General features: G+C 38.4%; 1 protein-coding gene across 2 annotated transcripts; it reads left to right on the forward strand.

The window, feature by feature from the left end:
• Positions 1-4,672: 4,672 nt before the first annotated feature.
• LOC122323181 (cholinesterase-like) lies at positions 4,673-23,618 on the forward strand. 2 transcript variants are annotated; one of them, XM_043216868.1, is made up of 4 exons: positions 4,673-4,848; positions 13,960-15,504; positions 17,474-17,631; positions 22,417-23,618. In XM_043216868.1, exons 2-4 carry the CDS (start codon positions 13,976-13,978, stop codon positions 22,542-22,544), a joined length of 1,815 nt encoding a protein of 604 aa, XP_043072803.1. In that variant the 5' UTR covers positions 4,673-4,848; positions 13,960-13,975; the 3' UTR covers positions 22,545-23,618. The 2 variants fall into 2 exon arrangements, with proteins under 2 accessions (XP_043072803.1, XP_043072802.1); XM_043216867.1 differs by lacking the exon at positions 4,673-4,848 and adding an exon at positions 10,412-10,565.
• The last annotated feature ends 1,069 nt before the right edge of the window (positions 23,619-24,687 follow it).

Here is a 24,687-nt window from a genome sequence, read left to right on the forward strand (position 1 = left end):
GTCTACTTATTTAGACAACTACATTACAATCTTATGTAACCTCCCCTAATTTGTAGCACATATGACTAATTGCTGCCCAGAGCATTTGCCCTTTGACTAGCAGCTTGTCAAAGATTGCAGGCTGCAATGTGTGACTGCACTCCTCCGCAGTTCCCTGTTAACCACTTTAATGACAGTGTTCGGGATGATTTAGCATGTTGCTGAGGATTTTTCACCATCACAGAAGCTCATAACCTTAAAAAAAAAAAGAGTACAAAACACATTTCACCTCTGGTTGCTGATCTCACATGTACTAAATATTTATAAAAAGCTAAAAACAGCAGATGTCTGGGGCTGTCTTCCACGAGAGTCGTGCCCCTAGATACGCTCCTAAGTTTACATTTTTAAAAGATATTTCAATGCATTACGCTCTCATTTCTCCAGGCCCAGCCCATGCCACGGCTGTTCACACCCTATGAACTCGAGCCTGGTGTATACAGTGCTTTTCATTTTTTGCTTGTCATATTGTGCTTTAACTCTCGTGCCTAAACAACTTGTTTTCTTACAGTTAGCCCAGGTTGTGTATTTTTTTTTAAAGAAATAGTTAACAGTAGGCCTCACAGAAGAAAGCTTATGCAACTCATTTTTCGGATTAAAAAAAAAAACATTATCTGTTTATAATTCCACAATATTCACCCAAACACTGAGATGCATAAGCTCTGTTGAACGAGGCCTGCAGTGCATAAGCTTCGAAAAGAAATACAAAAAAACTATGTTAATTAAAAGAAAAAAATAAACGTTAAAAATAAAAATACGATAAAACGATAAAAATAAATAAATATGGTGAAAAGGTAGCATAATTAGATATCTTCAAGCTATGTTTTTTTGTTCACTGATAATAATTTTGAATTAAAAATAAGATAAAATAATAATAAATACTGAAATTAATTAATAAAATAATAATAGCAATAAAAATACTAAATAAATAAAGAAGGAAAATAATAATAATAATAATAATAATAATAATAATAATAATAATTTATTATTAAACTTAACATTTTTCAAGGAACAAATTCTCTGTGCAGCCATCAGCCATCTTCATTTACAAACAAAACTAAAACCAAATACATCCTACAAGCCCAGAAAAGACAAAACAACAGTCCCTTTTTCCAGAGACTATTCAACTCTGCAATTAATTAGTTAATGTAGAAAGATGCTTTTAGGAACCTGCTGGTGTAATTACGACAGCTAACCAGATCATGCTAACCAGCTAAAACTATTTGAACAATCACAGCATGATCTTTTGACACCATCACAAAAATCATATATCCCGTGCATCGGGCTTAAACCATACTTCTAGCTATTCCAAGTTCTCTCGTCCTCCGAGGTGTCGATTTTGCCGCTCTTCTCTTCTGCGCTGGATCCGTGGAGACGTGACCTGTTGACCTTCACAGGTCTTAAGCAGAGAAGAAATTATTCTCACAATGCTGAATCGACGTTTTATTAATATTTCGGGGGTCTGGTAGCCCCTGTGAGACTCGACAGCACCGCGCTCTGGGCCTTAACCTAGTTTTTTGAGGATGTGGCTGATTGCAGATTGACACTTTCTCTACTTTCTGTAGAGGTCCTGTTCTGTACCTGCACACGCACAATGTAGGTTGTCTGTTTTTCTTTTATCTTTCTCACGCACGCACTGCCTGAACACGTGCTCTGATAGCTGAGAACCGAAAAGTCTAAAGAACGTAATTTTATAAACAAGATGAAACAGATAACACGAGACGTCTTGGGACAGAAAAGTCTCTAAAATTAGACAGACTGAAATACTCCCTCGAGTCCCAGCCCCGGTTTGACACGATTAGAAGATGAGGTTGCGCCTAAATGGAGGCTTTAATCAAACGACATTCAGTTCTCTTTTACACAGCTTGATCCCAGTATGACTGAGAACAGCAGTCTTCAGAAACCCTCATCAGCACATTAGAAACATACACACGCACATGTGTGGGTCTACGGGGGCGCTGAATGTAAAATAAAGCGTGTTACAAAAACAACCCAATTTTGTCAAATTTAGAACACACACGATATGCTTCATTTTGACAGATTTGGCAACAAAGACTAACCAATAACGCTGGATTAAGCAACGGAATCTGACCAGTTTTCACAAACAATGAATAGTCGTTTAAAAATGATATATTTCATAGACAGCTATATATTTTATAGACACATGCAATAACTACATCAATGCATTAATATATTAAAATTAAAAAAATCTATAATGTTTAACCTTATTTAGGTAAATCATTTTGTTTAAAAAATTGTGATTTTTTCCCTTCTAAATTCTGTATTGTACATTTGCATATAAGTGAGTATAAATAAATAATAAATAGTGATGGGATATACTGAGGCAAAAATCTCTTATTATTACGTATACTACCCAGAGGCTTGTTTTCGAACCCTATATAACCCTTAAAGAAATATTTCACCCAGAAAAACATGCACCTTTTGGCTTCACACAAAATTCATTGATGGATTGAAATGGTATGGATTACTTATGGATTGCTGTAATGTTTTTATTAGCTGTTTGGACTCACGGCACCCATTCACTTTAGAGGATTGGTTAGCAAGTGATGTGCAGCGTTTCTCTAAATCTATGTGAGTATCCGTGCGAGTCATTTTTGGCCTATCTTTTCCTTTTTTTGACACATAACTAGTCCCGTGAACACGGATGATAAGAAGAGTGCTACGTACAGTTTTCACAAAATCTCAGAGACACAGAAGAAAAGATCTGTCAAAACCAATCACCAGAATAATTACACATCTCTGGGTAAGCAACCCACCACCCAAAAACACCCTAGCAGCTGTATAGCAACACCCTTGCTTATCTTCACAAAGTATGCACCGCACTAAGCCAAATCTGTTTGATTATTCCGGCAAAAACATACTTCAGTGATCAGGTGTCAACAGCTGCTGTCCTCATCAAGATGCGTGATGTGTGGATGAAAATCATTTCTATTTTTTAAATGCCAACAGCGACAGTTTTCCTAATTGTCATCAGTAAGACTTTGAATGAAAAAGCAATTGTCAGATAAAGAGATGGCAAATAAACTTCGCCATTCAAGCCTGTTCTATTTACAAGAACAGTTCCACGGAAGAGAAAAGCAAACAGCAGAAATTACAGGAAGTCTGCGCAACAGATCTGTCAAGACATCGGGAGTGATGAGCGCGCGCACGCGTTTTGATTTCAGCTTTTAGGAAAATCATAACACAGCTTAAGTCAATAATTGTCATTAAGAATATTAAAAAAATACATCAGCATGAAATTGGTGCGTATAGCGCATGTTCCACTCATTTCACAAATCATATAAGAACGAACTTTTATATTCCCGCTCTGGGACCGAACAGATCGAATAAGCGGGAAATGAACGTAATGCGGTGGGAAGCTGCTGCTATTAAAGAAGACTAGCAAAATTACTTCCAGTTTGTTCTTTGTGGTGTGTGTGTGTCTCAGTCATTTATGCATGAAAATGAACTGCCAGGTAGAAATGAACCCACAACATCACATCATAGCGTTTCGTATTTGCCTCTGGTATGAATGTTCTGGGAAATAAGAACGTTATCTGATCTGTGCGCCGGCAAACATACGGGAAGCACAGGAAGCAAACGAAACTGCTTTTGGTTAAATGGAGGACGGAGTAGGAGAATCTTCTGGGTAATATGAACCCCGCATTTTAATAACAAAAACTTTTGTGGGAAAAAAAAAATAGCAATGATAATAATTGACTCTACAATAGTGAAGCGAGAAATATTCAATGCAAGGGTTCAGAGGGAGATATATCCACACGGGAGGTCAAACTGGTGGACATGGGTGGATTCATTTTAGAATTAAACGCTCATCCATTCGGACATGATCAGGTCAACTCACTACCCAACTTGAAATGATGATCTGCCAATGAACCACTTTCCGGCGACTTCTCAGGTCAGCTCGATGAAAGTTACACTGTAGCATCTGCGGCCCATTGCAGTGTTTAGAATAGATTTGCCTCTAATAAAAATGCTAAAAAAAGGAAAAAACTAGTAGAATAAAGCGATTTAAAAACCCATAAACTTGGCTAGGCTTTAATAAAAGTGGCATAATAAACGTTTTATAACATGGTTTCTTGTTCAAAAAATGCATTGTGGACGAGGCTTTGCCTCGTTTGAGAGGTTCACCACATGCCACTGAATATTACTTCAAATAATAATATCACATTAAAAATGTCAACACAAATTCATCCAGACCAAAAGGCATACATATCACACATAGTCAAATCATGTAAATGATTTAGATGGAGATTAAGCCTGAAGTACTAAACTAGACTTTCCTCCTCCAAAGATAGCAAGTCATTCACTCTGGGCTACAATGAGCCACAGCACAGTTACCCACTAGCCAGTGACTCACGTCTGTGTCCCAAACATGAAACGAATTCATATGAAACCGTGGCTTTTAGCTAAAATACTACATCTGGGGGCACATGCAAACAAACAGGAGCTAAGCAAGCAAACCCCTATTAGTGCGATGACCTCCTTATCCGATGAATCAGTGTCCTCGTGTTATTAGTTTAAAATGGAAATTCATAAAGGCGCGTGCTTGGTTGGTTTTGGTTTATGGAATGGTTCGTGCTATTCCGTTCCCTATTTGCGAACCGCTTCGGACGCAGCCCCCTAAAGCCTTTAAATGCGCGTAAATAAAGGTCCGTCGCGTCTCTCGCGAGGTTTGAAGTTGGACGCGCCGAGCGCACTGCGCGCAAGAGGTGGATGAGACGCCGGCAGTAAACCGCGAAAACCCAAAACGCGTCTCCTGGAAGGAGAGGCAGGGAATCACCGTCCTGCGGGGTAAGAACTGTATCTTTAAGCGTGGAAAGCGTCTCCGTTTCCAAGTACGCGGGCGCGTTTTGACTGCGCGTCAGTTGTTTCCGCGTCTAAACGGCGGGTTTGTGAGGAAGTTTGTTTACATGCCGTTCTGTGGACCGGGTTTCAGTACTGCTGGTTTCTAGGCTTTGGCTCGGTTTTTGTAGAGTTGGTGCTCATGGCGTTTTTACGCGGCGCCGCGTTCATAGATGTAGCGTTTGTTTCCCTGCCGCGCGTCACTTGGCTCTCTGTCATCATTTCCTTCATAAACAGCGCTGTAATTATTTGACCGTTTCAGGAATGTTATCTGATTCTGCTGGCCTAATGATCAGCATGTTCCCACACTCTTGAAAATATTACAAAATTGCGTAAAGCCAACAAAACACTGAAAGTCATTTCTATTCTAGGATATTTTATTTATATGCACTTGAATAGATATTTTATTTCCGGTGAGTGCAGTTGCCAGGCTATCCTGGGTGGTTATTATTTTAGAAATGCATTTTTTATATTGAAACAAATCTTTGGAGGAATAAGCCAGAAAAGTGATCAATCTTGGAACTTTGTATTACAGCATTTCCAGTGTTTCCTTTCTCCCAAGAAGACTCGCTGTGAAGTCCCTCTGGCTAACTAGTTTAAAAGTTTAACTAGTCTAAAGTTTGCTTCCTTCGCAGCCTGTATCGATTTTCATCTCCGTTAATCAGCGGAGGTCGGTAAGCTGGAACCGCAGCGCAGTGTGGCTTCGGTAAAGGACTTGGCTGCGTGGCATCTGCCACCGTCGTCCATGTGGATTTGCGAATTGCATTTGTATTTCTCTCGTGTCCCTCAAGAGCTCTGATTACATGGTCCAGCTCCTCATTACCAGCTCCTCGTTGTAAATCATTGAGTCTGGAGGACGCCCTGCAAACGAAACCAGAGATTAGGTCAGATCACACGCTGTGGCTGAAGTTCTCTCGTATCGTAGCTTAATTGCCAGCCTGCCCACACTTCCTGCTCTGAATAGATAATAGTATGCTAATAGAGTGTATGTCATGCCCAGGTTTGGCCTCTTCAGACCCGTGAGGCATTGCGGTAGCACTTTCAGATGCGGTAGTAAGGGCAGTGTGTCAGGCCGGGTCAGGGCACTGTGAGTCACGAGGTCTCTGGTGAGGGAAATCGTGAGACCTGAAAGTGCCACTCTTGTTTTTTTCAAACCAGGTTCATGCTGGTCTAAGGCAAACTGATTTGTTCCGGTTAAAGCTAGTGGTTCTTGGCTAGCTTGTAAACGTATCATATAAAATTCCACAACTAACCTGTAAACGGATTATCGATGACGTCTAAAACACAAAAAGCTTTATACAAATAAACAACGTTAGAGATGTGCAAATGTTTACAGTATGGATCCTGTTAGGTTCCATGGTCGTACTGAATTGATAGATGTATTCGATTGCATTTTAGCCAAGTAAGTTTTAAATCAAATATCATCAGTGGTGTTAACGGTTTTATTCTGATCTGTGATTTCTGGTGCCATATTCTCATTCCTCAACGTCTTTTAAAATGCTGTTATTATTTAGCCATTGTTAATCTTCTCTCATTCTTTTACTTTTATTTAACAGGCAAGAATTATAGTAAAATGCATCTGCTATAGACATTTATAAGGATTCAAAGATTAATACATTTCTGAAGCTGTGCATTAGTGTTATTTTATTATTACTGATATACTTTTAGTATCTTTGAATATTTAATATTTGAATATATATATAATAAGAGTTTTTGGGTTTTTTGTAATGTTATGTGCTTTTTGTATAACTAGTAGTGCTGTCAAACAACTAATCATGATTTATTGCATCCAAAATATATATATTTTTGTTTAAATGTGTGCTGTGTATATATATATATATATATATATATATATATATATATATATATATTATGTACAGACATAATATAAAGTATATTAATATATAATATAACAGACAAGTATATATTTCAGAAAAAATGTTTATATATTAAATACATTTATAATATACATTTTTATGATTACAAATACTCTTATATTAATACATGAAAATATTTTCTGTATTTGTGTGTATTTATAAATAAATAAACAGAACATACGCACATTTTGTAAACAAAGACTTGGATGCGATTTAATTATTTAAAAAAGCACTAATATTTAGCCTTTTCATTGTGCAATCATTTTATTGCTTCAGCTTAATCTTATTTCATTTCGTTGCCAATACAACAGTTGTAAAAAGTAAAACTTCATCTAATATTTACATTTAGTTTGTTTGTTTTATTTCAGCATTTTAATACTTTGTAGTTGGTAGCAATGTTGTATGCATATAAAACACATTTTAAATTCTGTAAAAAAAAAATCATATTGCAGGTTATAGTGTCTCTGCATGTTCATTTTAAAATATTATACATAAAAATTGTAGTCATTTTTTTTAGGTCTTGAATTGAGTGTCTTGATAACTTATTGTGCTCCAGAGAGGATTAATTAATGCACTTAAATGTTCTGAAGTTTTAGCAGGCTGACAGTCCAACAGTTAGTGTTAGCATGCTAAAATCTCTGTGAGAAACCAGCTCTGCATTCATCTCCTTAAAACAACTGATAAATAATTAAAACTGTAGTAGATGTTTTTCCTTCTGATCAATAAAATCGTTCTCGGTCTTTTCACAGAGGAAAACTCTGTATTAAGGCTGGAGAGAGTCATGGCATACATGCACAAATACATTTTCAGAGCTTTTTTTTTTTTTTTTAAACACACTTCTCATGTTATCTCTCTTTCTCTTTACTTTGCTAAGCAAGGCGTTATCTTAAAAAAAAAAAAAAAAAAAAACTAAACATTCCATTGCAGTTATCTTATACAGTCGTTTAAGGGCAACAGATGTTTCCTGTTATTTTTAGACATTTCTCAATTATCAAATAATTACTGAATCAGCCCTAAGCGATTTCCAGTTATTTAACAAACGTTGAACTATTTTTGCCCTTTTTTCACGCCCTAGGTTAGTCATATATGTTGGATAACCAATGGATTGTTAATCATTCTGACCCATCCCTAGTATGAGTTTCCGTCATCCTTTAGCTACACGAACATTTTGGCCTGAGATCTATACAGATTATGATTTTAAATGACTTCTATGAAATCTGATTGTGTTTTTATTTATGTTGTGTGTGTGTGTGTCTGGCATTTGAGTCATAAATGTGGCACGTTGGATGTTTTATGGCCGTGTTTGTGGGCTGACTGGCAGAAGCAGCAGTGTCCGACAGCACACTGTCTAATGGGCCCATTGTAAGCTCTGGCACAGGGAGCAGTGTGTGTCCAGAGGAGTGTGGAGCATCGATCCCCTCAAATCAGTGGCTGTGTAGCTGCCACTAAAGTTTTCTGTAAACAAGAAGTTCCTGTAAGGGTTGTGTGGAGTGTTTGAGTTGCTAGTATCGATAAAACGAATTGACAATCAAGTAATGTCTGTCACGATCTCTTTTGACATATTTTCATCACAACATTCAGTCCATAGAAAGCGTGACATCAATGGCGGGTGACGTCATTGACCAGCATGTATTTAAGCATGCATGGTGAGATCGGCACCGGACACTGACTGCCCCACCGAGAAAAAGCATGAGCAGCAGAAAAACAAGTTAGATGAACTAAACGGCCAACTTCACGACGGAGCCTGCCCCCCCGATCTCCACAATGAGGTGTCGAGATTGCAATAAGCCATTCTTTTCTGTCTTTTCATCCCCACCTCAGATTATTATGGTAATGTGGTGGGGCTGGGTCACTCACTGTAAAATAGTTCAAGAAACTGAGTCCGATGGCAGCTGCGTCCAACGTGGTACTTCTTGGCCTTCTGTACATGCTCAAGTCCAAGGGGTTTCCCCCAAGGGAAATCCAGTTCATATGATCAAAGTCACACGACGATGCCTCCGTGCTTTAGACATATGGAAGAGACCTCGGTTTTTGTCTTAAAGTCCGGTGCTGGGAGCTCCTTGTTGCTGTGTAACACTAGTGACGGACCTGTCCCTGACTGGTTGGGGAGCGGTCATGATTGGCCGCTCAGCCCGTGGTGTGTGAAGTGGCCACCATCTCAAGTGGCACATCAATCTTTAAGAGATGCTGGCTGTATTTTGACCTCTGAAGTACTTCCTCCCTGACCTGAGTGATCACCATGTTTTGGTGCACACCAACAACACATCAGTGGAACCATAGATCAATCACTGGGTCTTCTGTGGTAGTGCCTATTATGCAAGATGGCACGCTATGGAACACCAGTGCCACGCCCTTATTATTGGACAGTCTGTGAGCAGACCCTTTGATTATACGCTTCCCATGCACTGAGGCCTCCAGTATGGTCTCATATTCCCCTGTGGGACCTGGTTGTGGTGTTAGAAGCTCTCTGTGGGTCTCCATTCGAGCCCATTTAAGAGATTTCAGATCATTATCTGACATTTAAAGACAGTGTTCTTGCTGGCTATCACCTCTATTAAGAGTGTAGGGGATTTTCAGGCCCTGTCAGTGGCTCCCTTTTGTCTTGAGTTTGCACCTGGCGTCCAGGGCTTTTCTACACCATCGAGCTGGTTATATTCCAAATGTCCCATCTATTATATCATGGCTTTCCGTTCTCCACCTTGTAACTTTGACCACCGTAAGCTTAATTGTATGTGTCAGGATGCCATCACACTCTCTTACATGTCTTCAGGTCGCCCCTCGCCTATGGGGGTTAAGGCCCATTCTACACAAAGTGTGGCTGCCTCTAAGGCCTAATACGCAGGTATGTCTATGCAAGACATCTACAGTGCTGCAGGGTGGTCCACACCTTTGACTACGAGCGCTTTGCTTCATTCCTGGAAGCTGGCGCCGATTTCACCAAGCAAGTTTATATATACGCTGGTCAGTGACGTCACCAACCGTTGATGTTATGCTTTCTATGAACTAATTACACACACTGTTCACATAAGTTTACACACTTATCAGAAAAGTTTCAATTAAAGTATTGTCTTTTGTTGTCATGGGTGTGTCTAAAGTTTTATTGCATCCTCATGACCATGTCGTTTATGAAATAATGTCTGTGTGCATGTGTGTAAAACAACAAACTGATTTTATATATAGTCATGTGTTATTGTATATGCATTGTTGTGATTAATTGTAGGTGGAGTAATAACATGGCTGTAAAAGTAGTTGCTTGCTGAAACTGGCACGTTACTATACACGTGAGATGTGATTCACCTCATAGTAATAATCCTGTCAGATTGCCCATCCTTGGAGTGAGCATACAGGTCTGCCGATTTTGTTCTTTTTGACATGTTTGACACGTTAGTGTATGCCTGAATTCTTTTACTCAGCAATCATTGGTTTATCATTCATATACACTTATTTATCTTAAGGGAACCACCGTAGGTGTTTTTTTGACATATGTATGTTTACCTTAAAAGGTTACAAATCACAAGAGGAAAACCGTGCAGCAGCATTGCTCCGATAAGTCCCATCATGCTCTTCTGACTCAACCAGGATATTTGTGCCAGGTTGTGTGCTCCTCCTTCTGATCTCCATGAATAACTGGAGATGGTGCGATTGGAGTGACTCAGAATGTAGAAATGTGCTAGATCTTATTCCAAACTGCCCAGCACAGATCCGAGGGCTTGTTTGGCAGGCCTTTGGAGAGTGCTGGTAGGGGGCGTTTGTGATGAGGACCTGTGGGAGAGTCACAAACAGACGCAGGTATGACGCCGTGAACTATTATTACTAAAGGCAGACGTCACAGCTGTGGCGTTCGGCTCTGGGAAATATTCTAGGAGTTTCCTTTATTAAAAGCGATTGGTAAAACCCTCTGTCTTTGGAAGATGTGTTCACGTGGGTGGATATTTTGAGTCTTCCGCAGCCCTTGCTGAACTGATATCGATTTTAGAGGAAAACATGTAGACTGATGGATTCCTGCCCAGTATGATGTTGTTTTTAAACCATCTTTGTCATATAAAGTAATAAACAGAGTAGATAGTACATTATCTACTTTGCACTGTGTTTGTTAGGGGATGCACAACAGTTCTTTTGTGGCTTTTGTAGGTAATATTTTCATTCATTCATTTGTGTGTATGTGTGTGCAAATACAACTAATTGTGTTGTTGACTATATACCACAATATTAACTTAGTAAATGTCACATTTCCAACTAGTCAGTGTTCAAAGTGGGAAAATACCGTACAAGAATAGACAAATTAATAGAAGAAGATACGAGTAAAGTACAGATACACAAAAAGCGTACTTAAATCCAGTAATAAAGTGAATTTACTTTGTTATTGTCCACTGATAATACAGCTAAACTGCTATTTTAGATTATAAACATTGTATACTTTCTTAATACCTATTTGCAGTCTGGTGCACAGAATGATCTTTTTTGTTATGGAATGCACATTTCTCATTATCCAATCAGTCATAGTAAACACTGACCTTACGTTGATTTATTCTTATGCTGTTTTTATGTTGATTTTAAACCACATGTTTAAGTTGGCCTTTACAAAGGTACGGTGCTTGTCTTAAGAACTGCAACGAAAGTCCCAGAACTCCCTCCTCTTGGGTCTCATTGAGATCCGCTTCAGAGGTTTTTGACAACTCAACCCAAATGTCTGATTTCTCTTAGACAAAGGTTCAAAAATTGTGTGTCTAAGATGAGACAAAGATATGAGTGAAGAGGGAAACAAAGTTGTCTCAAGGCTTGGTCTAAAGGGACAAAACAAAAAAGGAAAGGCGAGAGTCTTATCTTCTCAATTCAACCTGCAGACGCTAGAGATTTGCTGTTGTCTTTCTGCATTGTCGGTCGGATAAAGTGCTGCGAATCTTCAGGGATCTCCTGACATTAAACATGCCATTTACATGAACCTGGCGCCAGTGTTATGGTGCTGTCGGATGAATAAAATCGTCATTAGTTCACTGATATATCTCTCACAAGCTCTCTTATGCTTTTTGTGGGTTGACCTCTTGTGGTTTTTCTTTAGTCCTTTTCTTCTGAGAGCTTTAAAAAGGTGTGTATATATACTATATATATAAGCAGTAAATTCTCCATTTTATAGAGACATTTCAGCATGTTCTCTTTTAAATGTTGATTGAAAAGGTGAAATTTCTTTCCAAGGTCTCTAATGAATTCTTTGTTGCATATGATTTGTTTCATCAGTCAGGCATTAAATTGTAAAACTAACATTTTTCTGATTAAATTGAGACATAGTTCTTTGTCCTTTTGTACAGTTTCCTCTTCATTAGTGACAAAGCTCCTACGGCAAAACCCTATCTTTTACTTTGATTTTATAAATTATGGTAATTTAATGTGTACAATTAACATTAAGTCAGCAATACGTTGATTAATGTCTTAATCTACAAGGAAAATCTAATAATTAGTAGCGTCAGTTATTATTGTGAGTGTTTACAAGCAAGGCGTTTCTGTAAAACTCTAACTTTTGAATATTTGCACTTGTTTGAAAGTATCAGGTTGCTAAGATTTCTTTTAAAAATTTCTTAAAAAAAAATTTAAGATCACCAAGGCTGAATTTATTTGATCGAAGACTTACTGTCATGTGTTATCCATTTTCTTTTTAGTTTTCTTGTCTTCTAAGTATTAATTTCTTTTGAAAAAGAAGGGAGAAAAAGCTTCCTGATTTCAACTTGCACTGTGTACTGTTTTAATGAATAACTCAAATCACGCAGCTTGCTGAAGAGAGTGACATTACTTTTGTAAGCCAACAGATTTTATTTTTTTTTACCCGGCATACAATAAACTGATGATGATGATGATGATGATGAAGAAACAGATCCATAACTCGGCACATATATGGACCAGAATACCTTGTATAATAGTGTGTAGGCTTGTTTTGGTAAACGACACTTTACACTATAAGAAATGAAAGTACAAAAGCTGTCATTCTAGCGGTAACTTCTCAAGAGGTACACCTTTGTACTTTATTTACCCCTAAAAGGTGCATATTAGTGCCTAAAATGTACATTACTAAAGGTGCTGCCCCTTTTTTTTACTGTCATTTCAGAGTTTAGCTTCAGAAATCATCATAAGAATGCTGCTTTTCTTTATTCTGTTGTGTACCAGTCTATGACAATTAACTTTTTTACATTTTACATTCTACTCTCACTCTTCAGGCACTCATTATTATTATTATTGTTTGCTTTCTACAAGATTTAAGGAAAGTTGCGTTTTTTAGTATTTGTATTTGAGATTAAGACCGTCTGCTTTCATCACGACATCAAAGAAGAGGCAGAACTAAAAATTCTCACCACAGTAAAGAGATTTTGAGGAAACAAACACTTACAAGTTAATTTACCACATTGTCAACAACAGTCCCAATGTGCCAACCCTGAAGCTGTTCTGTCACTCTTGAAGATGCTCTGTATTATTTATTTATTTTTTGTTGCTTAAGGAAAGTAGTTCCTCTCAATAACGTAGGAGCTCAGTCTTCTGGGTCAATCTGTCTTGTGCGGGCAGGCCATATTAATCAAGCAGGATTTACCCACTATCACAACAAGCAATCAGGGTGTCTAATTTTAGAAATCGATTTTTTTTTTTTTTTTTTTTTTTTTTTTTTACTTGGAGCTGAGTAATCTCAAAAAGGAGAAGGGTTGTAGGGGTTGTTGGGTGTCTCATCATACTGAGTGAGTCATATAGAGCATTTTGATTGTCTGAGCTTTCCTCTCCATCTGGAGTAAGCTGAAACCGAGGTGTCATTAATAGCTGTCTTACTGTCTCTGCTGGCTCCTGCCTTACTTGTGTAGCTGTGTAATGTCACAATATGCTGTTCTGTCACCAGGGAGAACCAGCCTTTAGAAGAGGAAAAAAAAACATTTATGATGTCATTCTTTGTAAACGCTGATGCTCTGTTGTGATTGACTTTGCTGTTTTTATGTTTGGGGTCCTAGAGACTTCAATGACAGTTAATAATGGTAATTTGAAACAAACTGTTAATTTAATCTCCTATTGTTTAAAAACGTTACTCTGATCTAATAACAGCAGTCCTTAACATTGTGCTCCTTAACATGATCTTCTCTGAAACCCCAAACAGAAGATGACTTGTTTTGATTAATGAAGTTTATATTGTTCTCTTTATGGTTTTATTTATCAGCCTCGAAGACATCATCATGGGCATTCACATCAAAGCTTCTTTGCCAATCTTGGCTCTGTTGTTCTTAAAACATGCAGCAGGGCAAGATGAACTGATCGTCTCCACTGACAAAGGCAAAGTTAGAGGACTGAGGCTTCCTTTGTCGGGTGGTTCAGGGTATGTGGCGGCCTTCCTTGGGATTCCCTATGCCAAACCTCCATTGGACCAGCTTCGCTTCAGACAACCAGAGCCTGCTGATGTGTGGAATGAGATACGAGATGCCACTCAGTACTCCAATTCATGCTTTCAGTATCCAGATACATTGTACCCAGGATTCCCTGGAGCTGAGATGTGGAATCCCAACACGAAAATTAGTGAAGACTGCCTGTACCTCAATGTTTGGACTCCTTCATCTTCATCTGACCTCCAGAACCGAGCCAAACCCTTAGTCCCAGTTATGGTGTGGATCTATGGTGGAGGCTTTTCCACAGGTACGGCATCCCTGGATGTGTATGATGGCCGTTTCCTCAGCCATTCGCAACAAGTCGTGGTGGTATCCATGAACTACCGCGTAGGAGCATTGGGCTTCCTGTCTTTACCAGAAAGTGAGAGCATTAAAGGTAATGCTGGTCTATTTGACCAGCGCCTGGCTCTCAGTTGGGTGTCAAGGAACATTGCTGCGTTTGGGGGTGATCAGTCTTCTGTAACATTGTTTGGGGAGAGTGCTGGTGCTGGCTCCGTGGGACACCATTTGCTTTCACAAGGCAGCCACGGACTATTCACCCGTGCAATTCTCCAGAGTGGCAGTCCCAATGCTGTGTGGGCGGCAGTGGAGCCAACTCAGGCCTGGAACCATTCCTTGACTCTGGCTCAGCTTCTGAACTGCCCACTTGGACCATCTGCTGATGAAATGGAGGCTTGCTTAAGGGCAGTTGAACCTGAAAAGATAGTCAGTCTTCAATTTGAAGTCATTCCTGATCCTATGATGATAAGTGTGCCATTTCCGCCAACAGTGGACGGAGAATTTCTCACAGACATGCCAAGTGTTTTAATCCAGTCGGGGGATTTTCTTAAAACTGAACTGCTTTTGGGATTGAACAAGGATGAGGGGACGTACTTTCTTGTTTATGGCGCACCTGGATTTGGCATCCATAACCAGAGTCTTATCAGTCGAGACCAGTTCCTCGCAGGTGTATCCTTGGGCCTCCCTGGTTTCAGTGACCTAGCCAGAGAGGCGGCAGTACTTCAGTATACCGATTGGACAGATGAGCAAAGCAAGCCAAAAAACAGAGAGGCCCTAGGCTTGTTGGTGGGTGACCGCTATTTCTCATGCCCCTTACTGGATTTTGCCCGTAGGTTTGTAGAGAATGGCGGCAGTGCCCGATTGTTCCTCTTTAACCATCGTTCCACCTTCAACCCCTGGCCTGAGTGGATGGGTGTAATGCACGGAGATGAGATCCCGTTTGTTTTTGGGATTCCTTTGAATCAGACGTTTGAATTCTCGAAGGAGGAGGAGGCCCTGAGCAGGAGGATCATGGAGCACTGGAGCAACTTTGCTAGAAGTGGGTAAGTGTAAATTTGACACCAAACCTACTTCATGAGATTATTTTCTATGTAGATTCGCACAAACATGAAGATATTGGTATTTACTCATTTAATTTATGTAGCTTCTGCACTGTGAGGAAAAAATGTCCAAAACTTTACTTTTAAGGTACAACATCTTGTCACTTGTCACTTGTACGTACACTAGTACCTTATATACTACTATGAACATTTTAGGAGTAAATAAGTTAGAAAGATGCCCTTTTGAAGGTATTGGTCCTTTGATTAACTAAAGGTGGGTCATTCCGTGTCAACTTAACCCAGCTGAAATTTTTGCTTTTTCTAATATTTTTCCCTGAAGAAAGATAAACATGTTTAGTGAAAGCTGAAATATTAAATGTTATGGATGAATATTTACTGAGTGATCTGCTTTTTTGTAGAGGAGGAGCAAAATCAATTTTGAGATCAGTAGGTCTATTAGTAAAATCTCCTGACTTCAGCAATCTTTGTGGTATTATGTGCCAATGATGACCAATCAAAAGTGTTTTTTTTTAACTGTCCAAGTTCCATAAATATTCATTTTCCCAGGTTTGCCTGCCTGTAAGTATAATAATAATTATTTAATAACTATTATTATTATTATTATTATTATTATTATTATTATTATTATATCGCAAATATGATTTTAAATTCTAGTTTTTAAACTTTTCTTTCGCAATCTTCATTTTCAAGGCCCTATATCATTCAGTCCCAAAGATACGGGGGTTTCGGCGAGGCTATATATTGTTGAATATTATCCATTTTCAGCGCTCGCAAACCACAAATTTGAACTGGAGAGGTTTTTGAAATTTGGCTGATCTGACGTGGAATGACCCATGTATGAATTTTGTCGAGCACAAAAGGAAATTGTAAATTATTTCAAGCCTTGCCATTTGTAGCTGCTGTCAAATCTCATTTGTGTTGCATATATTCACACTTGGCTTGTGCACCAGGTTTGCCATCAATGATGCAAAACACCTTTTGGTTGTTGCATGCCTTCTAACTGAAGTGTGAATGTTTGTTTAAAACACAAATGCCATTTTGTGACATGTAGCATCATATAACATGTGGCACACAGAAAATGGATGACCCTTTTGGTGCTCTCTTTGTCCCTTTCGAAGCATCTGACAGAATTCTTTTTTTATATTTCACTGTATGGAAAAAGCAGTGTAAACATTCTGCTTATTTGCTCATTTTCATAGAAGAAAACAGGTTTGCGTAGTGTTGGAATGACAAATTTTAGTTTAGGCGGAACCATAGCTTCTTTAATACAGAGAATATTATACTCATATTTGTGTTTACAAGACTTTACAAGGCATTTGTATATGTTTACTAAAAACACTGAGGTCGGATTGTTTATATTTATAGCTGAGAAAATATAAACCAGTGCAGATTTGGAGTTGTTTAATCCATAATATCTTGATGAGACATGCTTTCATCTGCTCACACTTTTTCAGTTAATGTGTGGGGGGAAAAAAAAAGTCTTGGTGTTGCTGGCAGGCTAGTGTTGATTAGCATCCTCATTTGTTTGGCATAAATTATGGAGAAGCAGAGACAGCCTTTATTGTGGCTGTGAGCAAGCTTAGTTTCTTTCAATTAACACTTCATACACTCTTCACGCTGCAGGGGAACGACACAATGCTAATACATCAATGAACATGATCAGTAAACAAGATCACAATAGAACACGCTAAAGTTAATCTTTTCCTGAAATGGGCTGATTCCTTTAATAGCTTGTTATGAAGACTTTCCCGGGATCGTGCATTAAGATTCAGAGCCTCTTGTTGTAAAGGACTGCAAGGTGTTCTTTACAAGAGCGTGGAAACGTCATAGCTATTGAGTCATTGCATTGATTTTTTTTGGCTTGAGTTGTTTTGGGGCACAAATGTATTGATGCATCTTGGCGCCATACATAAACTGACCTTTTGGTTGATTTCCTCGCTTGATGTTTCAGGGATCCGAGCGTGGAGGGAGCAGATTGGCCGCCGTTCACGCTGGAACATCAGCAGTATGTCACGCTTAACACTGGCCTGTCACAAACACTCCGGATGCTCCGAGCCCAGCAGTGCAAGTTCTGGGATAGTTTCCTGCCAAAACTGCAGTATGTCACAGGTGAGAGTCACAGAATGAGAACAGCCGTCCACCCACACCTCATAAACAAAGAAAATCATGACACGCTCGCTTCTGCTTGTCTCTCCGGCTCTGCCTGGCCAGCACATGTGTCGTCTTCTAGTCTCTGGAGGACACCTGTAGTGCAGAACTGGCCAGCTAGTGGAGCTTAATGTGGGACTGGGGGTGGTTGAGTGTTTCAAAGACACTGCAATTATTTATATTCAGATTTTTTCAGTTGGCAGGTACTTTAACAGGGTACCTGCGGATCCTTAAACAGTATTAGTATTAGTATTAGTGTTATTATTATGTTAATTTATTTACTTTCAATTTTATCATCTTTTAATGAAGATGATCACTTAAAAAGGTCTTCCATTTCAGATGACATGTTGGCTTAGACATCTAAATGCTAAACCAAATTAAAATTAATTGGCATTATGGTTTCTTTTTTTTATGATTGTTTATTTATTCAGCAAACATAACTAGCAACAACTATATACAATCCAGGGTTGCTTAAAAAAGGGACTTGCATTAAAAACCTAAAAAGCATTATGATTTCTGTTATTTCTTTTGTAGATTTACTTGTTCACATGTCAGTTCATGCCAAGCAAGGCTGTGCATTGCATACAGTCTCTTGCATAAGAAAGGTATAGAGAAGGATTAAATATGAGTTGTAAGTTCATGTAGGGGTGTGTGATATGTCTGGTCTATGATGAAAATATGATCGTTTTAAAAATATATAAGCTTGCACAGAGTTTCCCGCTCACACACTTTCACTACATGATTTATGTATTTGGTCCATGGGCATTATGAGTTTTTTAGTTGAGTTTTTAACAGCGCAGGTCCATCGTAGTATGACAGAATAGTACACGAATCAGGTTAACATTCATAAATACAGTAACTTGCTTTATTACTTTTGCAGTTTGAATGAATCGGTTGAATGAATGACTCTCTCGGCTCACTCAATGAGAGGGTGATTTAAAATATTGATTCAAAAGACAATCTCAAAGCACTATTTATGCAGTTGTAAATGATATTTGTAAACTGCTGATGCCGCTTCTGTTTCACCTGCAGTTTAATTTAATTTGAATGTTAGGAATTTTAGATAAATGTGATGCAGAAATCTAATAAGTGTAGCACAATTACTTTTTTTTCGATCAATTAATTAAATTTAAAGGGGTTACACTTTATTTTTTTAGACATTCATGTAACTAAAGTAACTTTTGTAAATACGTGTCAACTACAATATTTATCTGTGTATATATACAATTATTTATTTTAGATCTCTTGGCAAGCATCACTAATAACACTTCAGCTTGTATAAACCAAGCTGTGTTACTCAAATTAAATAGAAATGCTTTACAGGATGTGGAAAAAAAGAGTGAATGTCTTTAGTTATTCATAGATCGGAATGACAAACTAAAATGAGTAGCGTGATTTGGCCTGGAATCCGGGAGCTTGAGATTGAAATGCAAAAGCTTTCCACAAAAGCTGTTCTGTCCCTTCCGTGCCTAGCGAGTAGTTGCTAAATACATTCAGAATGCATTCATGGATGTGTGTGTGATGGAGAAAATGTTGCGCAAATGCTGCTATGCAAAAACGCCATCGTGAGTGGCTTTGAATGCTTCCATTTTATCCATTATACATATATCTCACCATCAGGCTGTTTTCAGGTGAAGTAGGTTTGATATTCTCTTTGTTATTGAGGACTTTGCTCACCAGTGGAAGCTATTTTAAGAGAAACTGAAAATAAAAGCAATTGAGTCTGAAGTTATTCAGGCACCTGCAACTAAACATAGGCCTTCTTGTAACATCATATTCCAAAGTGAGGGGAAAAAAAGCAATTTTTTTTTTTGGCTGCACTGAAGAGCATTTTGCTGTAGTTCCTCGCTCATTTAAACCTTTTTCAGCTAAACATGTATCTTGTGGTTTGTTTCTATCCCCGCGTTAAGAGATGTGAGCTTTTAAGTGCCTTTCTAAACATAAGGTGGGAGAGCAAGTCACGGCATTATGTACTGGAAGCGGTCGCTTGTGCATTTGTATATTTAAACGTCTTTTGGCACACTTAAAATCATCTTGTAAACCTTGGGCTGTCTTCACAGCTGTCATTACTGATTTAAGCAATGAATATAGACTGACGCTTTTAATCGGCTTTCTGGAGGTCTTTGCAAGGTGACGCTCAGTAGTGTAGCGTCTGGAAGCTCTCGAAGTTCTGGCTGTCAGTATTATCGGTGGAAGAAAACGGAAGAGAATTGGAGTTCCAGGTAGTGCGACCGTGGGGAGCAGAATTGAATTTGACACTGAAATGGAATGAATCGATTCTGATTTGAGTCTAGGTGAAGAAATACATGGAGAGCTGCAGGAGAAAGCCTTGTCTTGTTTATGTACTGGAGGTCAGGCGCCAGTGACTGCGCATACAAATGCACATATGCGCAAATTGAATTATCGTCACTGCGGGCAGTGTGCAGTCTCTCTGGCGCTTGTGACGGCAAAGCTGTTCCCGGAGGATTCGCAGACGTGCCTACTCTTTTGAGACTGCTACTCTTGCGTACAAACAAGGTTTCTTTTTTTTTTTTTTTTTTTTTTTGCGAGGACATAGGAACGAAGAAGCCTTATCAGCTTGGCTCATGAATATTAATTAGCGATGCAGCACCCAGCCGTGGTAGCTGACTTGCTAAAGTGCATAAACCGGGGTCGTGTCGAGATGGCAAACTCCATTTGGCCCATGCCTTTTTGCCAAATTCTAGTCTGTAAGCTAAAGAGTGATTTATGGTATCTGAACCAAGTTGACATTATGAACTTATTTGAAATACAATCCCCCCCTCCTCCTCGGAGCGTCCCGGGATTAAATGTCTCGATCAAGTGCACAGCGGTGATCGTTCATGGCTCGCTACTTCTAGGGGTCGAACCTGCAACCAGAACAAAACATTTCCAATATAGCAGGTTGAAAAGGCAAGCGTTTGAAACTTGCTATTCGGGTCGTTCAGATACGTGACACCGGACAACAAAACCAGTCTTAAGTCAGGGTTTATTTGTAGCAAAAGCCACAAGTTAGGATATTAAGTAGATCGTGTTCCATATTTATTTCCTACAGTAATTATTAAAACTTTATCTTTTGATTGTTAATACAGTATGCATAGTGAAAAACTTAATTTGGACAAGTATAAATGCAGCATTTAGATTTTTTTTGCACCCTCGGATTTTAGTTGCATCTCGAATATTGTCTTAATATCTTAATAAACCAAAAATCAATGGAAAGCTTATTTATTCAACTTTCAAAATGTGTATAACACGTATGGGTGGTTTTATGGTCAAGGTACACGTATAGAATATTAAAAGAATATCGAACGTACAGTTACAGAGTTGAGAAGTTACCGCATAACGAAAATAACTCATTTGTCGATTCCTCTTTTTAAAAGCACGAAACGGTTGTTGGAAAAAATTAGTTGACTCATAGGCTAAGAACACAAGTGCTTGTCCCTGATTTTCTAGCGATTCTTTCATGAGGAGCTTTTCATGATTGTGAGAAGCCGTAAAGTTCTCTCACTTGATTTCGTTCTAAATAAAGAACACCGTTCTGCTCTCTCGCTCTCTTTCTGTGACACGGATCAAGTGACATTCTGTTGCCATGCAAGCCGTGAGTCTCTATTCTCAACTATTTTCTTTCAACTATAGCACTTGTGCTTGAAGGGAAAGGGAGGTAAAATAGCAAGCACTGAATGCTCTGCGACAATAAGATTAGAAAATTATGCAAATAGAATTTTAATGTAGAATTTCCATAAATAACTGTACAGCAGGCAGCTAGTTTTTTTTTTTTTAAATTAGCAAGGTTGTGCAATTTACAATGTCATTTTTTTCTGGGTAGTTTTAAATCATGATTATGTCTTTAAATAAATACTTCACCTAAATTAGTTTGTTTTTTTGTTTTGTTTTGTTTTTGATAAATATCGACCATAAGGGAATATTTACAACATTTATTTTGGGTTTCCGGTATTAAAGCCAAGTTGTGAATATTGCAAACAGACCAAAACATTGAGAAGAGCTTTGAATACTTGATTGAGGTTTTGGTTCTGCTCGATCGAAGTTGAGTATATGGCTTCAAAATGAGAAAAATGTAAAGCAATTTATCACTTTTTCATTAGGGCTGTTATCTTGATAATGCACGCATGCACCGCTGCACAAACTTAGACGGTCATGCAGGCTATGTTTAGGCCTCCTGAATGTTTCTTGTGTCTAAATGACTTCACTTCTCATTTGCACTATGATAAATCCAATTCTGTCTTAGATTTGACCTAACCACCTCTCTCTCTCTCTCTCTCTCTCTCTCTCTCTCTCTCTCTCTCTCTCTCTCTCTCTCTCTCTCTCTCTCTCTCTCTCTCTCTCTCTCTCTCTCTCTCTCTCTCTCTCTCTCTCTCTCTCTCTCTCTCTCTGTCTCTCTCTGTCTCTCTCTGTCTCTCTCTCTCTCTCTCTCTCTCTCTCTGTCTCTGTCTCTGTCTCTCTCTCTCTCTCTCTCTCTCTCTCTCTCTCTCTCTGTCTCTGTCTCTCTGTCTCTCTGTCTCTCTGTCTCTCTCTGTCTCTCTCTCTCTCTCTCTCTGTCTCTCTCTGTCTCTCTCTGTCTCTGTCTGTCTCTGTCTGTCTCTCTCTCTCTCTCTCTCTCTCTCTCTGTCTCTCTCTGTCTCTCTCTCTCTCTCTGTCTCTCTCTGTCTCTGTCTCTCTCTCTCTCTCTCTCTCTCTCTCTCTCTCTCTCTCTCTCTCTCTCTCTCTCTCTCTCTCTCTCTCTCTCTGTAGTGAGTATTGATGAAGTGGAGTTCCAGTGGAAGTCTCAGTTCAACCGCTGGCGTTCTTACATGCTGGACTGGAAGAATCAATTTAACGACTATGCCTCTGTCAGAAAGCAACAGTGTGAAGACCTTTAATGTCTCACCACATTTCCCCAAAAACAGCCCATGCAGTGCACTTAACTTCAGAAAGCATATAGAATCCACAGAAACTTTCCTCCTCCTATATCTTCACAACATGGTGCCTTTTTTGCTTCCTCTGGGCCTTGTCTGGAAGAGAACTTCTCAACTCAGATAGGGAATCCATATTCAGATACTTTGATAAGTTTAAGCGATACAACAAAATGTGTAAGCCGCTCTGGGTAAAAGTATGTATAGCATAAATGAAAAGCTATAATTATAACACACACACACACACATTTGTGTGTTTTGTTTTGTTTTTCTTTAGTTTTTCTTTTACAGCATAATTATACCACATGAAAGCATTTATTCCGCAGCCTTTCATTTATGCTGGATTTTAATTAAACTTTAAATAAAAAAATATATCATTACACAAATGAGAAACTAATGACAATCATTTAAAAAAATGACAAATGCAAAAAAAAAAACATATATAAATATTATGTGTATGTATGTGTATTTGTGTAATTGCTATCTTAATGGCCAAAAAGTTTTGTTCGTTTGGTTTGGTAATGTGTGACTGTTTAGTGCTGCAATTTTATGCGTTGTTTAATATGGAATATTTTTCATGATTTGCTTGAGGCTTGTTCCTTGTTTTGTTAACAAAACAGTAATTTTTAATACTTTCCATTCTAATTAATGTGTTTGAGTGAATCTATAGAATTAAATGTGAATGAACGTGTAAATTCTGCATTTTATGATGAAATTCGGGTTTAATGCAGTATTGTTAACAGAAAGCTTCCTTCAAAAAGTAATAAAGCGCAGTGTTTACACGGCACATTTTGGTGCTTTAAACAAGTACTTCTAGAATGGCAATGAAGATGAATGTTATTGTTGCAGCAACGTGATGCTAATATTACACAATTAGTCACTGTTATGACTCTGTCTGTGCAAGAGTTTATGTAACGTTGTCTTTCCTTCTTTCTTTTTTCTGTCCGTCTTTTTTTTTTCACTAATCACAAAATAGCATTATTGCTATCTGTTCTTTTCAAATAGTTAGCGTGACAAAATGTAATAAACTACTTGCTGTTCTTACCTTGTAAATATTCTCTTACCTATAACTCCACGCTCATCAATTTAACGTGAATGAAATTGGCGTAAAAGTCAGTTTACGACTTTATTAGAAAGCGTAAAGCATTGCTTGCTTTCAGCTGAAATGAACGATACCGTTACTTATGTCCACTACTAAAGAAAACATAGGTAGTGATTCAGCCATTTCACCATCTGTAAATTTACATTCAGATGCTTATCTGGCACGTCTAACGTAATTTTCTAGAACTCCATGTGGCAAATATTCCTCTCATTAGGCCTTCAGAACAGAAATATGAGGAACAAAATCACAATGGGGCATCAGGTTGATGTGACGGGTGCTTTTTCATTGATGGACGGAGTCGGACTCATCTTGCATATGATGCTGCAACACGATGACCTGTGCAAGCCAAAAAAAAACAGCTCAATAATTTAGTTGTTATAGAAACAAAATGTTGTATCTGTGCTGGTACTCTGTACTTTACTTTTTGTCATGTTTGTCTAGGTATTTATTTATATATTTATATAAGACAGTGGTCATAAAAGGGTACATAGATCCTTGTTTTCACTTTCCAGACCTGATACCACATAAATGTAAATGCGCATATACATATATGAACACCTCTGGAGTGACTTTACATGCAGACCTTGAGCCAAAAACTCAACACGGATGACTTGCCTGCACTAAATTAACTAAAGTATGGAGACGCCACCAACTTTAGAACAGAAAAAAGGCACTTCTAAAACTGTGACATCAATTATAGAATTAAATTCTTTCACACTGACTAGAACAATCAATTCCTTTCGAACCACTCTTTATACACCGAGGCATCGTCATGTTGAAGGAATATGTAATTTTTTTTGGAAAATAGTCAAATTATCCAATTCCCCTAGAGTTAAACAGTTGGGTTTGATTGTTTTTTTTAATCCATTCAGCCGATCCCCGGGTCTGGCTGTATCTTAGCCTGCTGCACCTATGGTAAGGTCATTGATTGGTAAGACTCGAGTTGGAAAATTAGCCTATTTTTTTCCCTTTAAAATAGAAAAGGGTTCCGTCCAAACTGTTGCTATA

This window comes from Puntigrus tetrazona, chromosome 18 (genome assembly GCF_018831695.1).
Source record: "Puntigrus tetrazona isolate hp1 chromosome 18, ASM1883169v1, whole genome shotgun sequence".
Classification (NCBI taxonomy): domain Eukaryota; kingdom Metazoa; phylum Chordata; class Actinopteri; order Cypriniformes; family Cyprinidae; genus Puntigrus; species Puntigrus tetrazona.